Here is an 8,963-nt window from a genome sequence, read left to right as displayed (position 1 = left end):
AAAAAAAAACAATAAAAAGGACATAGGGGGAAGGCACCCTCTCCCCTGTCAGTAAACTTTTGTTTTACTGTGTTTTTTTAATTAAAAAAAACAATAAAAAGGAATAAGGGGAGGGGGAGGGGAGGGAAAGGTACGTTTAATGTATCATACCCAGCCGGGATGCTGTTTCATTTATTTCTTAAAACCTTACAAAATTAATGAAACTATTAAATATAAACATTTAACGGTAATAAATCTATTTAAGGTGCCAAACAGCCGGGACAATGTGTACTCTCACCAGCTATCAGCCTGTTATCCCTAGCGTAACTTTTCAAAAATATGTTATTGCCTAGCCTCTTTATACTAAGCTTCCAATTTTCACAAATTGGTTCAGACTATATCACCAACTCTTTTTTTATCAAGAGTTGTCGGGCTTTCGTGGTGGGGTTATTGTTGACAGAACTCACCCACTAGTCGTTGAACGTTCTAGTTCCAATTTTATGTCGAAACTAGCTTCGCTTCAGGTATTCTCCTTAGAGATTTTCTTGAAATTAACCCAATTTTTCAATAATTATTACTAATTAAAGCGACAAAAGTTTAGATTAAAAAATGCAGTCATAAAATAAGTACATTTATATATTTTTGGTATACTTAAATATATAAATATTTCCTTTATCTATAACTTGACTTCGGATCCCTCTAGCACATCGACTTATTCTATTTCTAGATATTCCTGTAACTTCAGAGGCTATTTGTATAGATTTAAATGTAGCCATTTCTTCATTATTTTCATTTAACATAGTGATAGCTGTGGCCATCCCGCTTTTTTCTCTGAATAATTTTTTAGTGTCATCAGACAAGATAGCACCTTTTTTATTTCCAGGTTTACCTATTTTAGCTAAACTCATTTTTGTTTTACTTCTTCTGAATAAATTCTTCCAAAGTTACTACCAGCTGTTAAATTTATATTATAATCAGGTTTAATTAAATCTATATAATATTGTTCTTTAGTTAAAGTAATGTTTTTTCTTTCAGATTTAGATAAATTAGATTCAAATTCAATAGATTCTAATATTCTAAAACCAAAATTAATATACCCGTATTTCAAAAGAGCATTAATTATAGCACTATTACCTTTTTCAAGATTTCTATTTAGATATAAAGGATTTAAATATTCATTTAATCTTCGATTCAAATCAACTGAACTACCTACATATGTTTTTCCGTTAATTAAATTAACTAATTGATAAATACCTGTTTTATTTTTAATATTTATTTTTAATTCTTCCTTAGCTAAGTGTAAATTTTTGTATAATGTGTTGTTCATATTTTTAAGTTAAACTTTTTTTTTAAATTATACCACGCTTGGCGTAATTCCTTTTTATTTTTAAATTATACCACGCTTGGCGTAATTCCTTTTTATTTTAAAAATCAATTATCTTTTGCATTTTAACTTTATTAGCTTTAATTTATATTTATCTGAAACAAAAAAAAACTTACCTATATTCCTTATAAATCTAGAATAAAAAGATGGTATAAAAAAAGAATTAAATAATAAATTTGTCTTAAAACTGAGTTAATTTACCATTTTAAGTTGAAGAAGTAGGGAATAATTAAATTTTTAAGCCTTGGCCGACCTTGACGGAATCGGCAGGGTACTTGAAGGCTGCGGGCCCCTCTTCCCCCCTCCCCCAATCCTCTTACCCTCTTAGAGGAGAGGGGGGGTACCGGCTAAAGGGGAGCGAGGGGCTAATCCCATGTCTTGAACATTTTTAATCTTAGGGCTCTGATTTATCGATTGATCCCCGTCTATTCCATAATATAGCGAAGGGTCACTATGCCCTACTTACGTATCTGTGCGACTTCTAGGTCTTACAGTTAGGCATGCTTTCCGCCATTACGCCGATTACTACCTTTCTCACTGGTAGATTGTTCCCCATACAATTATCTAGCTCTACCTTTTTTTAAAAAATTTTATATAAATAAAAATAAATAAAATTTATTTCATCTATAACCTTTAGTTTGTTTTAGAAGCGGGAAAATCCCGGCTCCTAAATATAAAAAAAAAATAATCTTTGGATGTACTTTGCTACTTTATCAAAGACGACCGCCCCAGTCAAACTGCCAATTAGTCAACTCTCCCTCTAATTATATAAAAATTATAAGGTAAACATTGACCCAACCTTAGTTAGGAGGTATTCCACCTTTCGTCTATCGACATCCCTAATCACTATTAACACAGGTTGTTGTAGATCAACGTGATAACTAACTACAGTAAAGCTGCATAGGGTCTGTTGAGGCTCCGTAATGTTTTACAACATCACATCCTCTAAGAACTGTACGTGCGACTTTCATCGCATACAGCTCAACCATTAAGTTTATTAGTTATTATTTATAAATTTAAATTAGAATATATTACTATGTCAGGTTCAAGAACTATTTAAAGAATAAATTTAAATAATAACCACTTAACAGTAATTCAAAGTCAGCATCCTTTCAGATTGATTAAAATAATCTATCCTTGTCATTACAACAAGGCTTTCGCTTTTTTGAATATCCTTTACCCACTAATAGTTATTTATCTTCGCAGATAAACCTCCAATTATTAATATACGGCCTAAGGCCTGGTATTATTGGGCTTACCTAGTTTTTACTATAATACCTTAATGATACCCTTAGGACTCCACTATACGTAATTAGATACTTAGATCCATTAAGAAAAATACGGGAACATCTTTCTACAATCAATAATTACGCTTCAGACGTGAATTCACATTACATTGCCCATAGGTATCTAGCTCTTATATCCGATCGCAATGTTTATAAATTTTCCCAAATTGAATAATCTAATATAAAACAGGCTTCAAGATTTAGAATTACTTCTATACTTGCTGTTTGAGCTCAAATAATGGATTACTTGGTGGGTTTACACCACATTATTATAGTAAACTTATCTAGTCGCATTTTGTATATTTTTTCCAGATATAATTTAAGTTTCCCGTCCACCTGGAGGCAACCCGCATCTGCACGGGTAATTCAATTTCACTGAGCAAGTTGTAGAGACAGTGAGACCATCGTTACACTATTGATACCAGACCACATTTAACATGGCTATTCAAATTTATCATACAATTAAATAAAATGTGTTAATTATATAATTAACACATTTTATTTTCTATTTAGATTCATACCTGATTTTATTTCTATTATTTGATTATATACTGATGTAGAAGTTAGATGTTCTTTAGTTTTTAATATGTCACATACTTTTTTAAAATCTATAAAATCCAAACTTTTCACCCCTAATATAGGGTGTTTTTTAAAAAAAGGTATAATTATATTGTTAATATCAGAAAATTTAGATATTTGCAGTTGAGCACTTTTTTCAGTCATAGTCACTTTTTTTTCTGTAAATTCATTAAAATAAGTAGAAATTCCTTTTAAAACTTCTAAGTCTCTAATATGTAAATGTATACTAAATCTTGCAAATATTGAATTATTGGAATTTCTAGCAATTATCTGAAAAGAACCTTCACCGCTAGTAAAACCTGAAACCCAAAAAGGATCAGGTATACCATTAAACTTGTATTCTAACTTATTAACTTCAGGAACATTTGGGAAAGCTTCCTTTACCTTAACAGGTAATCCTAAATTTAAATTACTTTTTAGACCTATTATTTCTAATAAACCTATTTCTGTTAAATGATTACCTTGCTTAATAATTTCAAAACACTGTTTAAATATCAAGTAATCTGATAGTTTTTGTGTTACTAAAGGGTAATTATCAAAATGATTTATGATTACATGAATATCTTTGATAGAATCTACTGCATACGTTACCGCTTTTTCTCCACATTTGCTTATATTTCCTACACCTAATTTATTTTTAATTGATTCTAATATGGCTATATCTTTGATATGTAAAGTAATAGAAAAAACTGGTCTAACTCTCCATTTAAGGCTTAATTTAGCATTTTGTTGTATTTTTATAGAAAAACAACCTTCAGCATCAGCAAAACCAGTTATAAACCAAGGGTTTATTTCAGTTTCAGGTTTTGAATTTAAAGTAGAAAAAAACTTCAGCAGTTTTAATTGGTTAGAAGGGATTTTGATTTGATAGCTTCTTTCGAAGCCCATTAGAGTACACCTTAATTTTGGATAGAATCCAAAATAACTACCATCTACTCGTTGCTCTTTTACAGAAATTTCATTTGGCTGTGGGCTTTGAAATTCTGACTTAGATCCGCGATTGCCCATTTGATTTTCATCTATCTTCTGGCTTGTTACCGTACCCAGGTAATTATTCTGGCCACTTATAGCCTTTCGACTATAGCTTGGTACCATAAGCTTTAGGGGTTCCCCGGAGTTTGATAGTTCGGCCCACATTAGTGTTTTCCCATAACACGTAGCTGGCCAACTGATTTTGCTACCTTTGGATCCTCATAGTTAAGACCGCTATTAACCAGACTTTCGATTAGTAACTTTAACTCATTACCTCTCTTATGTTAATGGCATTGGGCAAATTTCATTCAGAATACTATTATATTAATCATTGCTCTGAATTGTGTTTTTAGTAAACAGTCGGGGCCTCCGATTTTGTGCCACCATCTTAATAAATAATTATATTTAAATTTCAGATGGTTCCTCTTGTTGTCAAACGTATGCATGGCTGTCAAATTTAACATGCAATAAAATAAATTATATTTAATTAAATCTTTTTAAATTCATATTAGATTGTATTTTTAAAATATAATTATAACCTTCTTCAGTTAGATGCTGTTTATTTTTTACCATGTAAGCTACTTCTTTCCAATCTAAAAAATCTTGAGATTTTATTCCAAGAATAGGATATTTTTCAAAAAACGGGATAATTAAATCAATTACTTCAGAAAGTTTTTGTATTTGAAGTGCAGCAGATTGCTCTAAAGTATATATATTTTTTATATCTTGTTTATTATTAACAATATTATGTAAATAGTTATATATTCCTATAAGAACCTCTTTATCTCTAATATGTAAATTTATTGAAAATTTTAACATAACACTTTGTTTTTGTTTGTTCACATTTATATTAAATGAACCATCTCCACTAGTAAAACCTGATATCCAAAAAGGATTAATAATTCCTTTAAAAACAAACGGTGGTCTATTTGCAGGAACAAAATTAGGGAAAGCTTTAATTAATTTATTTGAAAGACCCTTATTAATAGAATTTTTTAAACCAATTAATTTTAACATTCCTTCTTTAGTTAAATGTTCTTTATTTTTAATAATTTCAAAACATTCTTTAAATAATAAAAAATCAGATAATTTTGCTGTTACAAGTGGATATTTATCAAAATGATTAATTATTTCTTGTAAATCTTTAAATGACTCAACAACATATTGAACTGATTTATTTTCGTAATATCTAATTTTACCTACACCAAAAGAATTTTTAATTAAATCTAATAATTTATGATCTTTCGGATGAAGTTTAATAATAAAAACAGGAAGTATTCTTCAATTATTTTTTAATCTGGGATCAAATCTAATTGAAATAGAAAAACAACCTTCTGCATCTGTGAATCCAGTTAAAAACCATGGATCTAATTTAATTTGATTTATTGTAGAATAATATAATTTATTTAATTGTTTAGTAAGGATTTTGATTTGATAGCTTCTTTCGAAGCCCATTAGAATACACCTTAAAGATTTATTATATTTTAATAAACCTCAACTACCGTCTACTCGTTGCTCTTTTACAAAAATATCCTTTGGCTGTGGGTATTGATATATTTTTGATTTAGATCCGCGATAACCCATTTCACTTTCCTTCATCTTACAACTTGTTACCATACCCAGGTAATTATTCTGGCCACTTATATATTTTCATATATAGCTTGGTATCATAAGCTTTAGGGTGTCCCCGGAGTTTGATAGTTTGACCCACTCTAGCATGTTCCTAATATGCTTTGCAGGAGAACTTGCCGAGTTCCTTAACAACTTTTAGCTCTACGCCTTAGTATTCTCTACCTACGAACCTGTGTCGGTTTAGGGTACGGTAGACTCATTTTTTTACTAACTTAATTTTCCTGGTCCATTAATTTACATATGGACTTTCAGTTAGCTACTCATCAGCCAAAACTTTGGTTTTGGTCCTTAGAGGCCGCATTCACATAAGGTGGTTTAACCTTTCCTTATAACCCTTTCGTATTCGGCGAGAAGTATTATAACTTCTTTTTACGTTACTCATGTCAGCATTCTCTCTTCAGTTACCTAAAAACAATGAAACACTGTTTTATCTTAAGTTATACTGAATGTTCTACTACCTATACTAAGAATAAAAATTTTTATTTTATTTATTCAAAATAAACACGATATCGGTTGATTATTTAGACCCGTTAAATTTTAGGCACAACATTCTAAGGGCTGCTACGTTGTTACATTACGGTCATTAAAAGATAGCTACTTCCCATTTTCTATCCTTTTGTCAGGTAATTAATATTTATAAGCTACCTAACCTTAACCCCATAAAAAATAAAGGGGGATAATACCATAGATTAGGTAAAACTATTTGTCTTTTTTCAATAGGTTAATATACTCTGTTTTACTCAAACTTCGACGTTTTCCTTTTTTATTCATATCATAAGTCAATTCAACTATTTTTAATTTACTATCTATTGTTAAAGGTTGTTCATTTTTTAAGATAAAATTAACTATTTTAAATTTTTCATAGTGTGATGACCGTTCAGAAAATAAAGGATTATTATCCATAAATGGTATTAATATATCTATTATTTGATTTAAACCTGTAATTGTATATACTAATTCTTTTTTGGACCCTACTTTAATACTACCTATTCCTTCAAATCTTTCTTGTATACCTTCTAATAAAGGTCTTGAATCTTTATCACCAGTTATACTGAATCCTGTTTTGATTACACCATTTTTATTAAAGGAGATAAAAAATGAACCATCACCATCTATAATACCAGCAATATTATTATCTGTAATAGGTGAAGTAATATTAGTTATAGTATTCTCTATAAATTCTATATCTTCGGATCCTAATAAAGAGAATAATGAATCTATTCGATCTTTAGACCTATTAGTAGTCGGCAATATGCCGCATAGATAGTGCCATTTTTAATAGTTCAATTCTTCCTTCTATTGTTCTTTTTTCCTTAGTACTTAAAACAGATACTATTTGACTAAAGAGCTTAAAAGCGTGTAATTTTGCACAAAACACTGGATAATTTAAGAAATGAGGTATTATTATATTTTGAAGCTCTTCAATTCTTTCTACTAAGTATTCAGCACTTTGAGTTTTAAGATTTGTAGAGACCTTTCCGCACCCAAAATATTGTGCTATATTGTCTAATACATACTTTGAATCTAAATCAGCAGTTAGAGTAAATTTAGGTCTAAATTGAAGTCCAAATCTATGTTTTGTAGAGATGGTTACTGAACAAAAGAAAGACCCGTCTGTCTGAGCTAATCCACTAATATAACCTGGAGACAAATTAAAATTTTGGTTCATTAAATTTATTGTTTTTGTAGCTATTAAAATATTAAAAATAAACTTTTTTTGTAGTAATAAATAATGTTTACTATTTTAACCTAGGTTAGGGGGCTAGCCTTCTAGGTGACAGGTAGAACCAACGACCTTCTAGTTACTAATTAATATTACGAAAGTATACAAAAAAAAAATAATTTACAAGAATGTAATTACTTCCTCTACAAACTTATAAAAATCAAGTACTTTCATACTTGGTAGACTATGTCATAACTCTTATCTCTTCAAATAGGAATAAGACTTCTAAGCGTATAGTCGTTGAAGAAATTAATAAATATTAATTTTCTTGCAAGTTACCCATTTTATCAAAAGATTTTGACAGATATGTTTACTTTTTCTGTTTAGACCTTTAAAGGGATACAGCAAAACATCTTTAGGGTTTTCTTGCATATAGCTTAGTTTTTAAGCTCAGAAGTATTTTGTGCTAAGCTCACTTTACAACTGCATTCAATATGTTATTTCCTTAATTTCACTTAATAATCATTTGGGACCTTGTATTCGTGTTCTCGGCTGTTTCCGTCTTGACTACTCAACTTGCTCATGAGCAGTCTGAATATCTATCATCAATTTATGTCATTTCGAGTTTCTCTTCCATTGGTAAGATTTTCGAGGTCCCCTCAACCTAAACTACATATTATTTCTAATAATTGTTCGGAATTCAGTGCTGTACCACCATAAATTTTAAATAGATGTCATACTTACATATGTTTCGTAGAAAACCAGCTAGCACTAGGTCAGATTGGCATTTCACCGCTTCCCAAAACTCTTCGGAGAATTATGCAACATTCACCCGTTCGATCCATTATAATCTGGTCTTGGGAAGATCACCTAGCTTCGGGTCTAATAGAAGTAACTTATCCACCACTATTCCTAGTAAATAATTAACTTTATTGCTAGTTACTTTAGAACTTAATCAATAAAGGATTATCCTATTTAATATTTTATTACAATTATAATAATTTATGAAATACACTACTCTATCCGAGTAGTGCTAGTTAGTCCAGTCGCTTTCACTAAGGCTTTTAACCTTGCTACTCCTATTAACTTGCTGCATTGATACCAATACTTTCATATTGGATTAGACTATACCTTCAACTCAATAAAAATGTTAGTAAATTATATCCTTGTTTCTTTACTTAACCTCTCCTCTCCTCTCCTCTAAGAGGGTAAGAGGGTATGAGGGCAAGGTTATTTAAAGGGGGTGTTATATATTATTTTTCATTATTGTTTATTTCAAATTTATAATAAAAATGATTAATTAGATAATATGTATTTTATAATATATATCTTAGGATGTATAATTCCATAATTTTCTAGAATGATTGAGTGCTGACGTGTTACCGATTTAAATCAGTCTCTTCTTTCGAATCAGTCGTTACAGGGCAAAATAAAAAGAGAGATTATTAATAATTTTTAATCTCTAAAT

At 29.9% G+C, this 8,963-nt stretch overlaps 3 protein-coding genes across 3 annotated transcripts in view; 1 reads left to right on the top strand and 2 right to left on the bottom strand.

The window, feature by feature from the left end:
- POSPLADRAFT_1160974 (hypothetical protein) overlaps positions 1-306 on the top strand; it is a gene marked incomplete at both ends in the record, with an annotated part of 1,528 nt that extends 1,222 nt beyond the window's left edge. Inside the window, one exon of the mRNA XM_024487627.1 lies at positions 245-306. Within this exon, the coding sequence (XP_024332913.1) occupies positions 245-306 (62 nt within the window). The remainder of the gene's footprint in view (positions 1-244) is intronic.
- Positions 307-883: 577 nt separating this feature from the next.
- On the bottom strand, positions 884-1,306 carry POSPLADRAFT_1160964 (hypothetical protein; the record flags this gene model as incomplete). The annotated part of the gene is made up of 1 exon (XM_024487623.1): positions 884-1,306. The coding sequence occupies one exon, from the start codon at positions 1,304-1,306 to the stop codon at positions 884-886; it is 423 nt and encodes a 140-aa protein (XP_024332912.1).
- A 1,841-nt stretch (positions 1,307-3,147) lies between these two features.
- POSPLADRAFT_1160973 (hypothetical protein) lies at positions 3,148-4,323 on the bottom strand (the record flags this gene model as incomplete). Its single annotated transcript, XM_024487626.1, has 1 exon — positions 3,148-4,323. One exon carries the CDS (start codon positions 4,321-4,323, stop codon positions 3,148-3,150), a length of 1,176 nt encoding a protein of 391 aa, XP_024332911.1.
- Positions 4,324-8,963: the final 4,640 nt, after the last annotated feature.

The sequence above is a fragment of the Postia placenta genome (genome assembly GCF_002117355.1).
Source record: "Postia placenta MAD-698-R-SB12 unplaced genomic scaffold POSPLAscaffold_30, whole genome shotgun sequence".
In the NCBI taxonomy this organism is placed as follows: domain Eukaryota; kingdom Fungi; phylum Basidiomycota; class Agaricomycetes; order Polyporales; family Adustoporiaceae; genus Rhodonia; species Rhodonia placenta.
Note: the sequence above shows the minus strand (reverse complement) of the source record. Positions and strands in the feature narration are given on the sequence as shown.